The 20,916-nt window shown below is 40.2% G+C and overlaps 1 protein-coding gene across 4 annotated transcripts in view; it reads left to right on the top strand.

The window, feature by feature from the left end:
- triob (trio Rho guanine nucleotide exchange factor b) overlaps window positions 1-20,916 on the top strand; it is a 118,219-nt gene that overhangs the window by 61,199 nt on the left and 36,104 nt on the right. For all 4 annotated transcript variants that reach the window (XR_008572041.1, XM_054781945.1, XM_054781946.1 and 1 more), the window contains exons 9-22: window positions 626-817; window positions 1,732-1,863; window positions 2,792-3,022; window positions 3,854-3,976; window positions 4,144-4,335; window positions 7,563-7,732; window positions 9,188-9,362; window positions 14,975-15,170; window positions 16,471-16,637; window positions 18,781-18,900; window positions 19,370-19,468; window positions 19,557-19,649; window positions 19,884-20,033; window positions 20,168-20,282. Coding sequence is in view for 3 of the 4 variants with exons in the window: in XM_054781945.1 (XP_054637920.1) it covers window positions 626-817; window positions 1,732-1,863; window positions 2,792-3,022; window positions 3,854-3,976; window positions 4,144-4,335; window positions 7,563-7,732; window positions 9,188-9,362; window positions 14,975-15,170; window positions 16,471-16,637; window positions 18,781-18,900; window positions 19,370-19,468; window positions 19,557-19,649; window positions 19,884-20,033; window positions 20,168-20,282 (2,155 nt within the window). In the remaining variant the exon portion in view is untranslated. The remainder of the gene's footprint in view (window positions 1-625; window positions 818-1,731; window positions 1,864-2,791; window positions 3,023-3,853; window positions 3,977-4,143; window positions 4,336-7,562; window positions 7,733-9,187; window positions 9,363-14,974; window positions 15,171-16,470; window positions 16,638-18,780; window positions 18,901-19,369; window positions 19,469-19,556; window positions 19,650-19,883; window positions 20,034-20,167; window positions 20,283-20,916) is intronic.

The raw sequence follows: 20,916 nt of genomic DNA, 5'->3' as shown, positions 1-20,916 counted from the left end.
GGTACATTATTAGAGCGTACATGTCCCATAGATCCTTGATGTTCTTTAAAAGCATTTTCAAGCTTATCAAGTGCTTGAAAAAAATGGTCTTACAACACAACTTACAACACGTGAGTGATTAGTTTGAAAGTTAGATGGACTTCAATAAAACATAATTACATTAAACTGTACGTAAAACTTGTTTTCCCTATAAATAATGTTGTGTTTTTATCTAATCATATGAATGTTTAATTTACCACTGCTTTAATGTGCTGGAGAAGCTGAAAATTTGCAACTGCTCGGAGAGTACTTAAATTTGATGTGTTGCCCTAAAGCGTAGACTTAGCTCGTTTAGCAGAAGCACAACAGTATTTAGCTTGCAAGCTGTAAGTGAACTGGACCAGATAAATACATATGACAAGACTCAGTATGAGCTGATACCAGCTGCTGTTTGTATTTTACTTACATGGCCTTTACAATGCAGAGATTTTTTTTATAAAACAGCAGTATTACTCTATTCTCCTCCGTCTGTTCTTCAAATCATCATGAAAGGATATTGATTCAGCAGCAAAATACATCAAATAAGAAATGAATTCCGTCTGAATCTTTCCTTCTTTCTGTCACTCCTGTCTCTCCATGGTCACAGAATGTGTACGTGAACATCAATAGGATTATGTCAGTAGGGAACCGGCTCCTGGAATCAGGCCACTATGCCTCCCAGCAGATCCAGCAGATTTCAGGCCAGTTGGAGCAAGAGTGGAAGGCCTTCGCTGCTGCACTGGATGAACGAAGCACCCTGCTGGAGATGTCTGCCAGCTTCCACCAGAAAGCAGACCAGGTAGACCCATGCAAATCTACAGTATGCTAGTATGCGTTGTACAGTACTTAATGGCATTTCTCTGCATTCATACGCAATTTTCAATAGCATTGCTTATTTATTATATAGGGTGCAGTCACTGATATTCTAGTGCAGCTGTCGGCAACCCGTGGCTCCAGAGCCCCATGTGGCTCTTCAACCTCCTTGTTGTGGCTGCCTCCGCCGAGTGCAGTGCCTTTTTTTGTTTTTTTTTAACACCGATCTAGGGGAAATGTGCGTTTTCAAAATGAATGTGAAATATCCAATGAGAAAAAAAGAGTGAGGGAGTTTTGAGTCGAGTCTGAAGCAAGTTACTGCGCAGTAACATAAAACAATGTAATTAACAGAAGCATGGCGATATGAGAAGTGTGCTGTACAGGTGTGCTCGGAGCCCGTGACACTCTCATCGCCGAGGTGCTGACTCCAGGAGAGGCAGATACTGTGCCGTGACAGCTGAATGCTCAGTTTGTTGAATTTTGTGCAGATAACATGTTAAAGAGATTACAATTTTTACACGTTTATAAGCAGTGTAATGTTTAACAGCTCCCAACTTTTTTTTTTAATGGAAGAGGAGGCAAAATGGCTCTTTTGACGTTAAATGTTGCCGACCCCTTGTCTACTGGTTGACTTGCCTGACTTCAGTTGTAGGCAACAAGGGTCCAGTCCCCACTCAGTGATGGTTTGAATGGTTGTCTGTCTCTATATGTGTCCTATGATTGATAGGTGTGTACGGTAGTCCACCTCCCGCCCAAAGTCATCTGTGACCTTGAACAATACAGGCAGTAGAAAATGGTTGGATGGATGAATTGTATAGGGTCTATTACTGTGTTTATGTACATGCAAAATACATTTCTTTGAATTAATTTACACATAAAATATGTTTGTTCTCTTCTTAGTACATGAGTAAAGTGGAGCCATGGTGCAAAGCTTGTGGTGAGGGTGACCTGCCCTCGGAACTCCAGGATCTGGAAGACACGATCCACCGTCACCAGGGTCTATATGAGCACATTACCACTGCATATTCCGAGGTCTGTACACAACATTCAGGCCAGCTCATCTGAGCTTGCAAAATGCAAACTGACTGACATGTACTATTTTCAACCGAGCACAATCCAATTAAAGTTATAAAGATAATAACGGCAAGTTGAGAAATTAATTGAATAATATTAGTGACATTTTTATAATTGATAATAATGGGGTTGGTAGTAGGTTGCAGTGCTGTTGAACTACACTGCTTCAGACAGAAATGCGATTCTAACATTCTGGTTGCGTTATTGAGCTGTTTGAGAGAAGAAAAATATTATTAAAGTATACGTTAGAGTCATACACCACTGCCATCTACAACCACAATACACGTGGTCCTCTGTTTACGGCATTCCGAGTTTCAACATTGGCTGCATGCAATGTTCAAGCTGTTGCAGCGACCATCATAAAGCACAAAGATGGTATTCTTGATCATGTGAAAGGATCTTCTCCTATGAAATGGACAGTGATAACAGCATAAGGAGCGTAGTGGTCTTATTGAGACTTTCTTCTTCCAGTAAGCCTGTCTCTCACTCCTTGTAACACACACCAGTGTGCAAGACAACCACATGGATTCATTATGGATTGCATTATTGTATGTTATCTGTTTTCTTTATTGTATTTTATCTTTCTTATTACTGTATTTTATATGTATTTCATGTGTTCTGCGTACAGTGTGAGCGACTTAGGGGGTAATATAAGTATAATTTAGGCATAAGAGCCGACTGACAACAAAACTTGACTTACATCACAGTCTGTAAACGGAACTAGTGGACTACCTGTAATGAATTGTAAAACGAACAGAGAGTCCATATCTTTCTAAAAGCAGTTTTTATACAGCGTTTGTCATGGTTCTCGTTGAAGGTTTCACCAGTGGTTGTTTTTAGTTTGCATCATTATCATATAATTGTTGCATCATCTCACCTTGACCAGGTAAGCCAGGATGGGAAGTCTCTATTAGACAAACTGCAGCGACCTTTGACGCCAGGGAGTGCAGATTCACTGATGGCGTCGGCAAACTACTCCAAGGCGGTGCACCACGTCCTGGACATCATTCATGAGGTGCTCCATCATCAGAGGCAGCTGGAAAACATCTGGCAGCATCGCAAAGTCCGCCTGCACCAGCGCCTGCAGCTGTGTGTTTTTCAACAGGATGTACAACAAGTGAGCAAGCAACACTCACATTATTGTAAAAGCAGCTTAATAATTCATGTGTTGGTGTATTACTGGTAACAGAGAGCATTTCAACACTGGGTAGCAGATATATGATATAAAGGATGTAATATAATCAGCTCAAGCATCTCCAAAGCCTTTTGTGCTTCCTCCTGGGTTTTTAAAGTAAGAGCATCCATCTACTGAGCGAAACGCCATAAGACAGTCTCGATGGCGAAGGTCTTAGATCAAAACTACTGAGTTGGTGTATGCCGCCTTCTCTGTTTTCTACCCTTTGGGCATGAACTCTTCTCTTCCTCTCTACCCCCTCGTTCTGTCTTCCTCACTCTCTTTCAGGCAGCATCTCCATGATTCTAGTATTCACCTCTTCTGTCCTGCCTCTCATCACCCATCTCTCTTGGTAGTGGTTTCCATGGAGATGCAGTTTATTGCCTCATCGTGTGTCGAAGGCATTGTGAATGTACATTGCCTGAGACCTTGAAATAAACATTTCTAGCCATTACACACTAGTTCATTTATATAAAGCATACAGTTGCCAAATACATTCATTCACAGTGGACGCAATGTAATTTTGACACTTTGCATTGCACTTTGCATTGCTATCTAAACGATCAATTAAGATATATGGCACAAGAAGATTAGAAGATGAAGCAGAAGAGAATACATGAGATACAGTAGATGACATAAATCCTTGCAATTCAAATGGGATGCAGAGCGCCTTTACGGTCTAGTGCACCCCCTATTGGTCTAAAAGCTGTACTACAATATAGTTACATACAGTTTGAGCAATGAAAATGTATGAACGCTTATGTGTCTTTGAAGGTACTAGACTGGATAGAAAATCATGGTGAGGCCTTCCTCAGTAAACACACTGGTGTTGGGAAGTCTTTGCACAGAGCACGAGCTCTGCAGAAGAGACACGAAGACTTTGAAGAGGTTGCACAGGTGAGCTTTATATTTTTCCTGTTTCATGTGCCTTCAGAGGAAGCTATATCCGTTGTTAGAATAACTCTTACTCACCCTTATTATCTTCTTTAAGTTATTCTAATAATGTTTACTAACATTTCCACAGTTGAGTTCATGGATGATGTTATGTAATCTTCGTGTTACAGAACACCTACACTAATGCTGACAAGCTGCTTGAGGCAGCAGAGCAGTTGGCCCAGACCGGAGAATGCGACCCAGAGGAAATATACCAGGCTGCCCACCAGCTTGAAGATCGCATCCAGGACTTCGTACGGCGTGTTGAACAACGCAAGGTCCTACTCGATATGTCGGTTTCCTTCCACACACACGTCAAAGAGGTTTGTCCTGATCTCCCTTTTTGTTTTCACACCCAATTAGACACCTGCGTGGACATTTAAATGCCATACACATATACCTACAGTATATATACAAACATATAACTTTTGCGTAGTAGTGTAGCCATTTTTCAATGAATTACAGCTGGATTGTGGATTGTGGATTCTGTAGGAGGGGTTATTCTCCTCTAGCAGACACATTTCGGTTCAGAATTCATCAAGCAAATAAAAAATGAAGTCTGGGACAGAAAAGAAAATGATACTTTTGGAAAGTTATAGCACATAAGAACAGAAGCACATCCAAACCCATATTTTGAGACATATTTCTATGTTTTCAGGGGATTGCTCTGCTACAACATAGAATGAAACTGAAACTTTATCTCTTAGACTACATATTTTGAGGGTTTTGCTATTTGTTTGTATGGTGTGTTTTGTAAAGATGAATACATTTTAAGACTCCCTCCATGATACTGCAAATAGACCTGCATAATGTAATTTGACTCTAAAGTAATGTTAGAGGTTTTTAATGTTTACTGGAGGAGCATTCTTAATTTTCTCATCCCTGATTCCCCCCTTCAATGGTTATGATAGTGGGATATGTCACACATCTCTCGCTGTCCTAATTAACCTTTTCACACTGATAAAGCACCAGACTCTGCTTGTGTTAACACGAGACCCTGTTTACATAAACCCATAAAGACAGACAGAATTACAGCGTTGTTAATGAAGCTTGTCTTTAATGTCCATATGGACTAATCACCTTCATCCCATCTGTCATCTCATACCAGTGTAGGTCAGTGTGTGTGTGTGCGTGCATGTGCATGTGTGTGTGTGTAGCTATATTGCTGCCTTTGGTATGTTGGAGTCAAGTACACAGACTAATGACAGGAAGAACAGATTCACTGTCTTAAATTTCATTGGTTAAGTATGTACTTATTACTTTACTGGGGTGTGTCGGACACCCAACACACGAGACAAGACGATGCACAAGATTGGGTCCAAGAGAATGAGACAAGATAAGATTTTAACTTTAATTTTGAGAAAAGTACAATGAAACAATGTTCCACAGATGGTCCCTGCGCCACACTTTGGACACCCATGCGTGTTTTGCCAGGATGGCGAGAGGGATTGTGTCCAAGCTCTGCCTTTTTGGTGATGTTGGTCAAGGGCTGGATTGCTTTGTGGAGGGGGTTTTACAGCTTTCAGACATGTATTGCACGGTGTTACAAAGGTGGAGCTCACGCCTGCTCGGTGGATACTTCATCTTTGTTGATTGCTTATATTTAATTATCGAATAAATGCATGACGCAAGAAACTTACTGTACTTGCTATGTATACCAACCATGTCGTTAATGATCAACACGAATCTCTTCTATATACTGTATGAGGTGTGTTTTGAAGCAGATGATCGCCAGTGATTGAAAGTGGGCACTTCGCCAAATGCAACAAGCGTCAATAAAACCGCTCGGTGATTAAGGATGCAGACAAGTCGAACATCTACGTGGGTTGATCTGACAAATCATAAGTAAAATTGATCAAATGTAGAATTACTACAGCTTCTGCTTGGGCGTCAACAAGTACTGTAGCAAGCAGCTGTTCAACTCTGATGGAAAAAACAGCCACACGCTGACACTGGGAACACTGAGGTAGTGCCTAATGTGTGCCTAAAGCACTTAATGTGCACTTCCACTAATGCCTTGTACACTACCACTTCCATATTACTGTATTATCATTTATAGTAGTGATGCCATAGTTTACAGTCTGATTGGATTCTGGCTGCCCTGTTGTCACGGTACAGCTCCAAGATAGAGTGTCACAGAGACGTCTGCCACGGAGGGCGCCATCTTTGGAGCTTCGCTCCAAACAAGAAATCTCCTCAAGTTATATTTGTTTATAAAGGAAAGGCTACTACTAGAATATCCTATCACTGACAGTTGAATGATTAAACATATTAGTTTGCAGAATATTATGCATATGCATGTTGTCTCTCAAGTTCTACAACATGCCTGTGAATATTCTCATTCACTGATTGTATTTTCAGGGCATAACACATTCTTACGTCCGTAAAGTATTTCTGATGTATCTATTTTAGATACATTAGATTGTCTCTCATTGTAGTATGCCAGGTAATGTTTAGAATGTTACTCAGGGCCGACACTAGTGAGGATAGGTGGCATAGAAAATGGATGGATGTTGCTCAGGAGGTGGTGGCAACGTTTCTGAGAAGGCATTATGGGTGTTAGACAGGCAGCGGTGCCAGGGCCTCTCCTGTAACCAGGATGCTTTGGCCAGAGCTTTTAATGGACCGAGCCAACTCACCCAGATGGCAAATCTGTTACGAAAATGACTACCGGTACTGACAAAACACCAGTGTGAATCAGAATTGCTTGGATTTGATTTCCTCTCATTATGTGTATTTATCAATTCGTACATGTGCTGAGCCTTCCAGCATGTGTACGCTGGCAATTCCACAACATAAACTGTGTACGTATTGTACAAAATGGCTTGAGTTTTATTAATTTGATTGTCTATTCCATTATGCAAAAAGCACAGAAACACCCAAAATATTTTTTTTAGGTGGAGCATGGGCCAAGGAAGAACCTTATTGCACTCACCTAGTAGTCACTGTAGTTAATGTACTCTAGCAGGATACAGCCTGGACTGCTCGCCAGTCATTTGCAGGACACATATAGACAAACAACCATTCACAGTCACATTCACACATTTAGAGTTTCCAAATAACCTGCATGTTTTTGGAATATGAAAAGAAACTGGAGTACCCGGTGAATACCCATGCAAGTATGGAGACAACATGCAACTCCAAACAGAGATGTTTTCATTTTAAACCCGTACCTCTTAACTGTGATGCAGACAAGCTAACCACTATTCACCATGCACCATGATTGTAAAATTCTATCCAAATTGTTGTGCCTTAGAAATGGAATTACCAGATGCTGTCTCCTTTTATTTTCTAATCTTCTTTTCATACAGAAAAATATGGAAAAATAGCAGTATTAATGAATTAATGAAAAGTTAACAGAAGGGTATATTCCTGGATTTAGATGGGTAACAAAGTTAAACAACCTTTTACAAAAAGTGCCTGAGGAAATTGTATTTAAGTCAAGGGACCAAGTCATTTTGTATTTCCTTTATGGCTCTTCTCTCCTATCAAGAGTGAGCCCTCAGTTGTTGTGTTATGTTGCATTTTAACTGCTTGCCTTTCTTGTTAGCTGTGGACCTGGCTGGAGGAGCTTCAGAAGGAGCTCCTGGATGATGTGTACGCAGAATCCGTGGAAGCGGTGCAGGATTTGATCAAGCGGTTCGGTCAGCAGCAGCAGACCACCCTGCAAGCTACTGTCAATGTCATCAAGGAGGGGGAAGACCTCATACAGCAGCTAAGGTGAGCCCTATTTTCACACCCTTACAGTAATACAGTGGAACCTTGGATTTTGTATGCCCTGGTTTTTGTAGCTTTTAGTTTTTGACACAAATATATCTCTGTCTCTGTTTCTATACGCTGTCTCAGTTATTATACAGCCAAACAGTGCGCCTAACAAACAAACAAGTTGAGTACCCAAACAAAGCATCCACACATTAGTGACTGTGAAAAATGGACAGTGGTTCTGTCAGAGTTGGAACACTACAAACGGGTGCCGTACAGGGAATGTTTTAATCTTTATTATGTGTGTGTGTGGGTGCTTTCCTTGTTCATAGTTCACACACAGAATGATGAACAACTCTGTATCTGTCTCTGTCCTTCCTCTTTTCAAGCACTGTGTCGTCCGCATTGCAATTAAGTTTACAATAAAGTTGAAATGAGCAAGTACACAGCTCTCACCGTTCACTTTTTAAAGTATCGCACTAAAATGAAACAGTGTTGGTGTGCTTCTTCCGTTCAATTCCCTCCGCTCCCACTACTCATATGTGTTTGCTAGTTTAAAATAAATTTAAAAGGTAAGTTAAAGGTGCATTTGCTCATTTAATTTGTAATTTATTTGTATTCCGCTTTGTTTTCTGCCTGTACAACTGTGTTTTGTGTTCATATGTTTGGGTGTCTAGACTGGATTAGTTGGTTGTACATCATTTCTTATGGGAAAAAATGGTTTTCATACATCGTTGGACCATTTGGAATGGATTACTGACAAAAACTGAGATTCCCCTTTATATGGATAATTCAACAATGCACAGGGGAGAATAAAGACTTTCATTTTTCCATGTATGGTACTGGACAAAAATACACTATGTGGTGTACATTAGGTGCTCCTGTAAATCTATTACCAGATCCAATATAAGATCCAGATCCAATACGAGAGCTGTATCAAAAAAAATGATGCTTTTGCCAAGATATTGAATTACTAGCCTTTCACACAGAGGTCCCACAAAATGAGTTCATCTGAGACATTAAAGAAGATCTGGCCTCACACACAGACACCACTTTGCCATATTGCCCTAACTGTGTGACACAAAATCCTGCAAACAGATAATTAGATGTATGATGAAGTCAGAGCCGCCGTCTGGTGTGACATATACTGGGTGTACAATGCTAGTCGGACAGCTGCTGTCTAACAATCGCTTGCAATACAACAGCAGGAGATGTGAGGCTCGGATATTAAAACACCGTTTCCACTATTTCGTTCCATACAGGTGGTGTCCCGCCTTTTGTTACAGCTTTGTTACTACCTCAGAAACCGGAAAAGTGGCGCGTTGACTTTGTCCCCCCATGTTGGCGCAGCAAATCTTGCTTTGAGGGGCTGCCAATACTAAATCATAGTGTACTAAATATTGTGCTAATTGTGTAAGTTACTGACATTATTGGACGCTGATCCAACTTTGATGGTGTGTCTTCTGTGCACAGAGACTCTGCCATCTCCAGCAACAAGACCCCCCACAACAGCTCCATGGCACACATTGAGAGTGTTCTCCAGCAGCTGGATGAGGCCCAGGGCCAGATGGAGGAGCTTTTCCAGGAGAGGAAGATCAAACTGGAGCTCTTCCTCCAGCTTCGCATCTTCGAGAGGGATGCCATAGATGTGAGTAGACATACATTGAAATTTGATTTGTTTAGCCTCATCCTCCCCATGCGAAACAACGGAATAACATGGGTTTTCTAGCAAGCGGTTGAACACAGTAGCAGTAATGATCACAGGATGAACAAAAAAAATAGATGAAGGGCGTAATCATGAAAGTATGGTGAAGAGTGAAGAGGTTTTTGGATGCAAAATATCAAATGACAGTGATTTAAAGCTGTTTTTGGAAAAGAAAATAATTACTCTTAAGCTAATATGAGTTTAAATAAAAAAAAAAAAAAGACAGTAGTCATCCCATCGTGGTTTGAATTTAGCAACTTCACACTCAGGTTTTTTCAAAAATATTTTCATAAATCACATTGTTTCATGGTTGAATATGGCCTTTTGTTAGTCCAAAAAATAGGCAAATTGGAGCACATTTTACAATTTTTTTTGCCAAAGTTAAGCATTTTCAAGCATACAAATGTTTAAATGAACTAAAATACAAATGCAAGGCATTCATAAGACGCTTTCAAAGACGCTGTGAATAATATGTAGTATCCTACACTGGTCACTAGGACTCAGACATAGTTTTAGACTTGATTGCCACAACAAGGTTTGTATTGCAGGCTTGAATTATCTCACAACAAGCACAATAATAAAAACACGGGCTACTGTTGCGGCCGTAACCAACGTAAAACTCAACTCTGAACCCCCCGACGTCACTTCCTGTCTGCCCGCCACTCAGCTGCCCTAGGGAACACACACGAGCACAAGTCTTATTTATGTCTTCAATCATGTTTAAAAACCATATTTAGAAGGTTGTAAACTGGTTTTCTATGCTCTGACTATGAAAATATTCAATTTACAAATAAGGAATCTTATTTTGCGGAAATTTCACTTATCACGGCCCGGTCTGGAAGCAATTAACTGTGATAAACAAGGGATTGCTGTATATATATTGTACATTGTTAAATGAAACAAAGACATACAAATTTTAGGATAAAGATAAAAAATAAAATAAAATAAAAAGGCAATAAGAATTTAGTAAGACAATAAGTTAGAATAAGTACATAAATAAGTAAACAACAAGTAACAAGACATTCAGGCTTTTTTTAAAGCCATTGCCTTGGTGGTCAGTGACTTTGAAGTACATCCGTTCATGACTGTTGATTGAGAAGTGACTTGTTTGAAAATATACTGTTCAATGTTAATGCCACATGACAGCACTACTAGTCATTAAACGTTCTTATGCTGCTATCTTGTATGGCGTATGATGTGTGAGTATGGCGCACATACCTATGTGACATGTATGATATGAATGAGGCAGTTGTGATTGCAATTGTACATTTAGTCAAAAACAGAAGATACTACTGAAATGATTGAAAGTAGGGAAGACCACTGGTTATCAAATTAATCTGACAAGCTCCTACTGTACAAATAGTGTGAAATAAACTCAGGGAAATGTATTGGAGTTGAGTTGATAAAGCATTCCTCTACCATCTTCTCAGCCTTTTCAAGTTCAGGCAGACTGAAATACAAAAGATCTTGACAGCGACAGTTAGCTTGTCTTGATGTTAGATCCTCAAACCAGATGGTATTCAAGCAATGGTGTCAGCAAACAGATCTGTGATTTTGACTGTACGGTAAAATCAATGCTTTTCAATCCATTTGTCCGCATAGGGAGTTACACGGAGAAAAAACAACATGGGATTAATACGTCAAAGCATGATGACTGGTGTGAGGGGGTTTTCTTCCCCTCCCATTTGCATCATGCACACACAGGGACAAGAAACACAAACACATACACACTCAAGGACACTCCCTCCTGCCTCTAATGGGGGCGTGTCTCTGAGGTGAGGTGAGACATGCGCTGCCTCTTGGAGGTTTCTTTTGAGATGATTCCCTCGGTATTGCTGCACACTGCTGGAAAAGAGGCAAAAGAGCTTTATCTCCTCTCTCGGTTGGACTTCACAGCACTAACAGCAAATGATATGGTATTTTTGCACAGCGACGGCATTTTACTCAACTGTATGCGGAGAAGAGGGAAGAGTACAGATGAGTGTTTGGTGAGTTTCCCCTTGGTCGTCAGCTTAGTCAATCATCACACAATGTTAAGGGTATTGTATTCATCTGTTGGGGCAGTTTGATAAGATTATTCGGAGCCCTCGGAAAGTTAGCCTCCTATCTGGTGTGAATTTGTGTGAATCGAAATGCGCGAAGCACTTTTCACACAAATAAATCTCCGTGTCAAAAACGTGGTAAATCTTATTTTTGTAATATTAAATGGCTGCTGAGGGCCTTCCAGAAATGTCTATGTATACAGTATATTACATACTGTAACTGCTGCACATAAAGTACATACTAAAGTTCATTCATATCAGAAAAGATGTTCCACAACTATCGTTTTTAAACATTTTTGTCAATTTAAAAATGGGAAAACAGATATCGTTTCTAAATATGAGAAATATACTCTTGTTGACAAGAATTGCAAACATACTATAAACAAACATGCATTGCTTCATTCTTCATGTAGACTTTTGCAAGCACGGTTTTGTCTGCAGTTGTATTTACCAGTGACCATTTTATCAGTGTTCACGAGAACAATTCAATTACCACACCACATTACACGGTTACCCTATCACTAACAAAACACATAGATGACATAATTGTCCAACTACACCATGCCATTGCATACATAGAACAACATACCCAATTACATCAGGGCACTTCAAATGAAAAACAAAATAAAATTGCTCAGTCGCCTTAAGAGGGCATTCCTCTAGGTAAAGTAATCTCTTTTATCACTAATATGCACTACTAAGGGCATATTAGGTAGAGGACATTACTGTAGAATTGCCGTGTGCCTCATAATAAACTATTGTCTGTCGCCATATAAGCTTCTAGACACATGAAACTGTGTTTGGAGAGGTCAGCCAATGTCCATGACTGAGGGAACGAGGGCAGCTGCAAAAGCATCTTTTCATTTATACCCACAGATCAAGTTTTACTGTACTTATAAGTAAGTACCTTGTATGGTCCTGTTACAGCGCTCAACACATTGTGTATACATTCAGTTGTTAGAACATGGTAACTTCATACCTGTCAAGTGGACACATTCTTAAATATATAAGATCTTCTTTTTTGTTTTTAATCTGAGAGATATTAATGCTGTTTCATGTCATGCGTTGTACATTTCCTTGTGTGTCTTTCTGCCTCCAAACTTTTTCCACTAAGGGCAACATACTGAAAAATTAAACGCAAGGGCGAATTTGACATTTTTTTAAAGCAGCACATGTAGATATGCTAACTATGTATACATACTGTATATTTCAAGAATGCATCATCTATGTTATCGGTGAAAAAGCGTATTATTGTTATTACCAACTTTGTACTTTTTCCCCCCATTTTTGTTGTTTTTTTTTTTTTTCAAATATTTAAACTTTCCAATTAAATAACATTTGTAATTTTTTTTTGTAATATCATGACTTTATCCACTTAATATTTGGACTTTACTCACATAATACCATCATATAACTTTTTATTTATAACTTTCCAAAAATTACAAAACTTTATTTTGTTTTGTTTCTTATCATGACTTTTTTCTTTAATATTTAAACTTTATGCTACTTAAATGACATTATTTTTCTTCATAATATTACACATTTATTCTTTAAAAATGATCCCTTTTTTCATTAGATTACAATTTTTTTCTTTTAATAAATTACTTTTATTCTTGTCAAATGACTGCTGATTTTTTTCATTTTTACAGTTTTTTAAATTTTTTAAAATGTCCTTGTTAAATTACATTAATGTGCCAATTAAAAAAAAAAAGATGAAGCATTGGACACCCCGTTGTAAATATTTGCTTCAACCTTGAGAAATATGAAAGATCTTTGTTTCCTTAGACAATTTAACAAGTTGCAGAAAGTGATGAATCGTGGAAACAATCTTGCTGCCAGAGTGCCCATTGTGTCATGATTCAGTGTGATGGTAGTCTAAGACAAGCACTGACATCTGCTTTACCAGCCGTGCATCATCGGAGTGAGACGCTATCTCTTGTTATTCTTTTTATGGCAGACTTTGTGCTGTCGACTTAAGGTGGCTGTCTGGCTTTTGGTTTACTGTTTTTCTTCATAATAGGAGTTCTGATATGGCCGCGATAGCTGCATGTGCGTGAGTTAAATTGCCTTTAAAGTGCATGCTTGTAAACATATTTTAGTCTCACATGCAGAGATGTGTACTATGCAATATTTACATTTTGGTTTGATGGGAAGGTGCACTGTGGTCGGACACACTCTCCAAGTAGCCAATGTGCCGCCCCGGAGGTCGGTAGAAACACGATTAAGATCGGGTGGAGCCACTTGGTGTGGCCCAGCAAGGCGTACTGTAATCCGACACACTCTTCTCATGCTAGAACACCCAAGCAAGTGTCTTTTCTTTAGCTGTTTGCTCAACATTACTGAGGATATAACTACATCTACTGGTCACATTCGGTATTACAGTGTACTGCATGGACCTCCCGACTCTCCATGCATCCATGCATGATGAGGGCACTACTCCGAAGCAGACGAGATGTCGCGAGACCAGAGTGTGACCACATATTAGCCGCATTACTGTATAGGCCGCGGGGTTCAAGGCAGGAGAAAAAAGTAGCAGCTTATACACTGGAAATTACGGTGCATATTTTCGGATACCGGGGCCTTTTGAAACAGTGTCGGTGCTTAAACAGTGCCCAAACCGGTAAATGAATTAAAATAGGAAAATATATACATACCGTAGGTAGTAAATAGATACATTAGTAGATATTAATAGATATCTGAAAATGGGAAAACATAACCATTTTGTCCAAAAACAATGTTGTGTTATTTCTACAGTATTTTGCAGGTTGAACAGAATAGTTATTTAAAAACTTCAATAATATAAATTAAATGATAAGTAATAATTATCACAGCAAAACCAGCAGCAATTCAGAACACAATGTGCATTAAAAAAAAAAAAAACAATGTGCTTGTGTTGTAATGTTGATGTTGAGCATGCCGCTGTTGGCGTGTTGAGGTCTACAATAAAGTTGAAAGACCGTCAGACTGTGTGCGTCTGTCACGAAGTTGCTTGCACTATATCATCTTCAAGCCCTGTATGCAGGTGGCCGCCACGACAATAACGAGTTTTGTTTCGCAGCCCTACTAAATAGCGATCTGCCAAATGTGGCGCATCGAAGCCGTACCATTAGATCTGACATTTATTTGCCTAGCCGCTCACACACAGAATCCCGGGACATGGGAAATTGTCGTAACTGTGTGCTCTTTAACATAGTAGCACAGAATCTTGCAATCAGATACAGTAATTAGTTTCACCGCAACAGGGCATTATTCCCATTCAAACAGGCATAGTGCGCCCTCTGCCCCTTTTGATGCTGCCTGAAAATTAAAATAACTTTCTCCCTCTGTGTCAGTGTAATTCATACAGAAGAGCGACTCAGTAAAAGTCTGCTTTGACAGACAGTGTGAAAGGGGCTATAGTGAGGAGTACAGAGGCCATTTTGAACAACTAAAGTTTCCAAATGTGGTTCCAAGCTTGAGCAGCTCCACTCCTTCACACGCCATTTACTTCTGTCTTATTTCTGCCGCTTATAGATCATCTCCGATCTGGAGTCATGGAACGAGGAGCTGTCCCAGCAGATGACTGACTTTGACACAGAAGACCTGACGCTGGCTGAGCAGAAGCTCCAGCATCACGCAGACAAGGCACTCACCATGAACAACCTGACCTTTGACGTCATCCACCAAGGCCAGGAGCTGCTGCAGTACGTCACGGAGGTCCAGGCATCTGGTGAGTGAACGATGAGGCAAACAGGTCTCAGGTGCCCTTGAGCAAGGCACCTGACCCCCACCCAGCTGCTATTCAAGGGTTGAAAGCCTTGAAAGCCCCAGTGTGTCGCGGTGTGTGATAGCTTGGACTGTCTTGGAATATAGAGAATATAGAGGAGTCTGATTGGACTATCAACCTTGCATTCGAATCATATGAAAATATCATGTGATCAAAATTGTACCATTCTGACTACATGAGGGTGCCCATGGCTGCTGCTGAGCATACATTTTTACTTAGATTGTTTATGTTTTTGTTATACATAGCCCATTTGGATACAAAATCAGCCTAATTTGTGTGATCAAAGAATTGAAATTGACGTGTGAGTTTAGCTTTATACAGAAGACCTACATGTACAGGTATATTTACGACGCATTATAAAATCACCCGCTGCAGTTGGGAGCTGAGGTGAGCGCTACGGCAGACTTATCGGCTCATAATGGCGACTAAAAAAAATCGTCCCAAGTGTGGAAGTATTTTGAAAAGGTTAAAGAATACCCAAGGAAAGTAAAGTGCAACTCGTGTCAAACAGAAACCAAGATGCCGTATCATTTAAAACGGGTAAGGCTGTTACACCAACTTCATTTTATACGCCGACTGTGGATTGTAATAAAATAAATTAGGCTGCTAACTGAGAGTTTTGGCAAGTTCTTGTTTTTCAAGCCATGTTGTTGCTATTTTATGTGCGCTGATGTGTGATATGCCCACTTTCGGAAAGTTACCATGTTTCGGTTTTGTTGTCCTTGCTTTCTCCGTGACTAAATACTGTAAATAAAGGTACTGTTGTTGCACACCTACCATGTTTATTTGTTTATCCGAGTGTTTTAGCCGTTTTCTTACAAGTGAGATCTGTTTATTTGTAGGGATCCCCATTAGCTGTGCTCTAATGAGTCGACTATGCTCACTCCCCAGTAATAGCTATGGTATATGCAGAGGTAACACATTTTTAGGACGCACATGACATAAAATATCTGTTGACAAACAATCTATGTAACTTGCCTCAGGACACTTTGGTGTTTATCATTGTTAGCCATGCAGCAATAATGAATGCTGCAGTGAAACACGGCAATATACACTGTAACCTAAACACAGATTATGCCAGTGCCAAAAGTGTCTGTCATACAGTTTGCAGACATACTGTAATTTCAAATGAGAAAAGACTTTTTTTCCCCAATCTATCATAAATCAGCTAGTGGATAGCAACTGAAATCAAAGGTGAATCATTAATTATAACATTATGCCATGTTATCTATGTATTGTTCAGGTGTGGAGCTGTTATGTGACCGAGATGTGGACATGGCCACGCGGGTTCAGGATCTCCTGGAGTTTCTCCATGAGAAGCAGCAGGAGCTGGATGTGGCTGCCGAGCAGCACCGGAGACATTTAGAGCAGTGTGTCCAGTTGAGACACCTTCAGGCTGAGGTCAAACAGGTACGTGCGGGAATATGAAGGAGATGGGCGCTGAAGCATTAAGATTAAAGAAAGCCATTCAAGATATAAATGAAAAATATTTAAGAACCTTTGATATGTCAATGTTTGGATTTAAAAAAAAAAGCTGTGGGGTTTTAGTATCTGTTACTCAGGCGGGCATTTAAGTGTTCACAAGATTTAATAGCATGTCTTGCCACAGCTTAACATGATGTCACAGCAGTGTGTTAAAAGCCCGTTCTGTCTGTACACGACCACGGACTGATGACTCACCTCTCGCCAATGTTTCTCCTTCCCTGTGCCTGTCTCTGGCTTTTTGTATTCTTCCTGGTCTACTGTAAAGTCAGTGAGCAGGGTGAAGTACTGTACTGAATGGTTAGATGTAGAGCAAGGCTCCGAGAGCAACACTATAGCGACTAAAATATTGAGACACACCTTAGATCTCCTTGAATTTTAATGCTTGATCTTACCACTGCAAGCTTTATATTTTGTACCTTTTGGCCCGTTTCGGTTTAAGCATGACTGTGCCTCAGTGCACAAAGCAATGCCCATAAAGGCATGCTTGGATACATTTGGTGGACAAAAACTTGACATGAACCCCATTAAACACTTTTGTCCAGCATCATTGATCTTTGACCTCACAAATGATCTTCTGGATGAATAGGCCAGATCTTGTAGAAAGTCGTCCCAGGAGTTTTCTCTTTTATTTTTACTTCAGGTAGGCGGTGAAATGTAGCAATGCACACAGTATGTTCTAGACAGGCAAGGTTTTATGGAAAACAAATGCAAATATGCATAGACCAAAAGTGAACAAGAAGTTTATTCATGAGTGAAGTAGCTTCTCACCATGAAAAGACTGCAGAGACGACCAGTCCAGGGTGCACCCCGCCTCTCACCCAAAGCCAGCTGGGGTAGGCTCCAGCATACCTGTGCGACCCTAGTGAGGATAAGCGGCATGGATGGAGTGCAGAGAGTTTATTACATGGATGGCTGATAATTCAGATCAAGGCCTGATATCATAATAGCTGCACAGCAACAACACTGCCAACATCCTAATGAGACCGACATAAATTGCACCCAGACTAATACAGCAAAGCTCTCTAGATCACACTGATGATCACACGTGTGATGTGATGCTGCTGTAAGCACAGATCAGGAGCATAGTCACTGTTTGCGTGTCTCATCACTCTTGACATCTCTTATATGCTTGCAGATGTGTGGTCTGGTTGTGTGTGGTGTGGAGCGCAATTTATGAAATAGCACGTGTGTGTACATTGTGACAAAGCGGAGGAATTGTTATGAGTGTTGTTGTGATCACGTGGGTTCTGCATGATGAATAGAATGCTGGTGCGGAGACACGAATGGACTGCTTTTAATATCGGACATTTTAGATGCAGGCCGATATAATACGATACTGCTTTTTTTGGCTGATATCGGACCGATATCAATATTGGAGCTTGAGCTTAGAAAACTGTTTACAACCTTCAAAATATGTTTTTTTTAACTTTATTAGAGACCTTTAGACATGAAATAACACCCCTATAGTCACATTTACACTTGTATTACCCAATATAGTAGACATAATAAAAATCAATAATCAATTTCAGACATCAATAAGACACATGCTTGTGTGTTGCTATAAATGTGTTCCCGAGGAAAGCTAAGTGGCGGGCAGGAAGTGATGTCAAGGGTTTAGAGTTGAATTTTAGCTTGGCATGGGTTACTGCAGCAACAGTCCTTCTTTTTATTAGGGATTATTGTTCCTGCTGTGAGATAATTCAAACCTGCAATAAAAGCCTGTTGTTCCGGCGATCAAGTCTGGCATTTGTGTCTCACCAAACATTACATTCACAGCGTGTTTGAATGTGTCTTCTGAATGCCTTATATTTGTATTTTAGTTTATTTAGTCATTTCTATGATTGAATGCTTAATTTATTTGTATTTTTGACTAATAATAGGCCTTATTCAGCATGCTTTATTAGTAATAAAAAAAAAAATCTTGATAGAGTGAAGCCACGAAATTCAAACCGCAAAATAACAAAGGGCGACTGTATATTGTTTGCTGTGTGAGTGTACTGTATATGTATAAGTCTACTAACAAATTTGCCTTTTTGTGTGTGTGCGTGCGTGCGTGCATGTCTTTTAGGTGCTGGGTTGGATCCGGAATGGTGAGTCCATGCTGAATGCCGGACTGATCACGGCCAGTTCGTTACAAGAGGCTGAGCAGTTGCAGAAGGAGCACGAACAATTTCAACACGCGATTGAGGTAAAAAGAAAACAAACATACTTCATGGAGTATGTTTCTGTACTGAATTTCTCTGAGTTTTTTTTTTTAACCTCTGGCACTTCGCCACCTTTGTGAAGTGTACCTTTGTACCATTTCAAGCTATTCATTGGACTCGAGCGACTTGAATTTCAATAAATAACTGGAAAAATTGGAGTGTTCTCGAACTTTTGGCCAGTAATGTAAACATGGAAAGAAAGAGGACGAGGACGTGTAGGAAAAAATGTATAATGTATGTCGGTTGTATATTCGGCATCAATTGAATCAAACACCCCAATTCAGATGCGCTGAACAAATTTTAACCCAATCCACAGTTGGTAAAGGGACATACCGGTATGTAAAATGGGAATTAGACTATTTGGGTGTAATTTTGAACCTGATACAAAAACAGACAGACACAGGTGAACCCCAAGAAGACTAGTAGAACATAGTTCTCTTATCTCTCCTGTAGAAAACCCATCAGAGTGCACTTCAGGTGCAGCAGAAGGCTGAGGCACTTCTTCAGGCTAACCATTACGACATGGACATGATCCGTGACTGTGCAGAGAAGGTTTGTCCCTCTTACACTTTTATTTGTAGAGGAATATATTTCATATGCTATCTGACAGCATGCTCACTTGTGCACATTTAACTTGAAGGTGGCAGACCACTGGCAGCAGCTGATGCTGAAGATGGAGGACAGACTCAAGCTGGTTAATGCTTCTGTGGCCTTCTATAAGACCTCTGAACAGGTGTGTGTGTGTGTGTGTGTGTGCGTGTGCGTGTGCGTGGGAGGGAGAGTGGATGCCAACTCATGTGTTATCCAAACAGATGTGAAAGGATGTTAGACAATCTCAGGGCGGGAGTTTGAGGCCAGATGATGGAAATGGATTATGAGAATTAATTTTTGAGCGTCAAGAGGCATGGAAAGCCTCGGTCTGCAGAGTCAGATTTATGAGGATTTATGTGCTTCATGTGCATATCAGGTGTGCAGCGTGTTGGAAAGCTTGGAGCAGGAGTACAAGAGAGAAGAAGACTGGTGTGGTGGTGCTGATAAACTGGGCCCCAACAGTGAGTCGGATCATGTCACTCCCATGGTCAGCAAACATCTGGAGCAGAAAGAGGCATTTCTCAAGGTGGGAAGGAGCTCACAGTCTATTAGCAAGTGCTATATATCATGCTGTTTTTTAATATTAACTACTACTATTTATGGGAGAGGTACTCTATTGTATGTCAGTCGTCAGTCTCCCATCTTTGTGGCCTTTTCCAGGCCTGCACGTTGGCCAGACGCAATGCTGATGTCTTCCTCAAGTACCTGCACAGGAACAGTGTTAACATGCCTGGAATGTTATCCCACGTCAAAGCTCCGGAGACTCAGGTTAAAAGTAAGTGGAAGCACAAGTCAACCTTTCTTCAATTGATTCACAACAGATTTTTGAAGGATTCCAAACAATGCATTCCACAAGGCTTGTTCGACCTTCAGCTCGTTCGGATTTTTCTCTGAAGAAGTGATGAAAACAGAATTAATCTCTTCCAGAGTTGAGCTTTCTCGATCCTAAAACTTTACTAGTCTACATTTTATACATTTACGAATGAAACTGTATAAAAATTGTCATCAATTTTAATTTGGCGCAAATAAAATGATTTTTGGCATTTTTGGGTGTCACTCACAGATGTTGGTATTCATTTGCATGTCAGTAGCACATACTGTACACACCCAAAAAAAAGTATCCGTGAGGTGATCAACAACGTGCATCATGTTGATGATAGCTAACGTCCGTAGCTAAACTTTGCCAAACTGCTACCATTAGCAAACGGGCGTAACTAGTGCACGTGCACGTTTTACGTCAGTTCACTCAAAGCAGGAAGAGGCAGGATATAATACGATTTGTATGTACGAATGTTAGCACCCTCTGAGCAGTTGGAGGAACCTGCTGCACACAGTCCATTTAAGAAATATTTAGCATAGTTTGTGCAAAAATGCAAAAATAAGTTATACAAGTAACTAACTTACTTTGA

Source organism: Dunckerocampus dactyliophorus, chromosome 7, assembly GCF_027744805.1.
Source record: "Dunckerocampus dactyliophorus isolate RoL2022-P2 chromosome 7, RoL_Ddac_1.1, whole genome shotgun sequence".
NCBI lineage: Eukaryota > Metazoa > Chordata > Actinopteri > Syngnathiformes > Syngnathidae > Dunckerocampus > Dunckerocampus dactyliophorus.
Note: the sequence above shows the minus strand (reverse complement) of the source record. Positions and strands in the feature narration are given on the sequence as shown.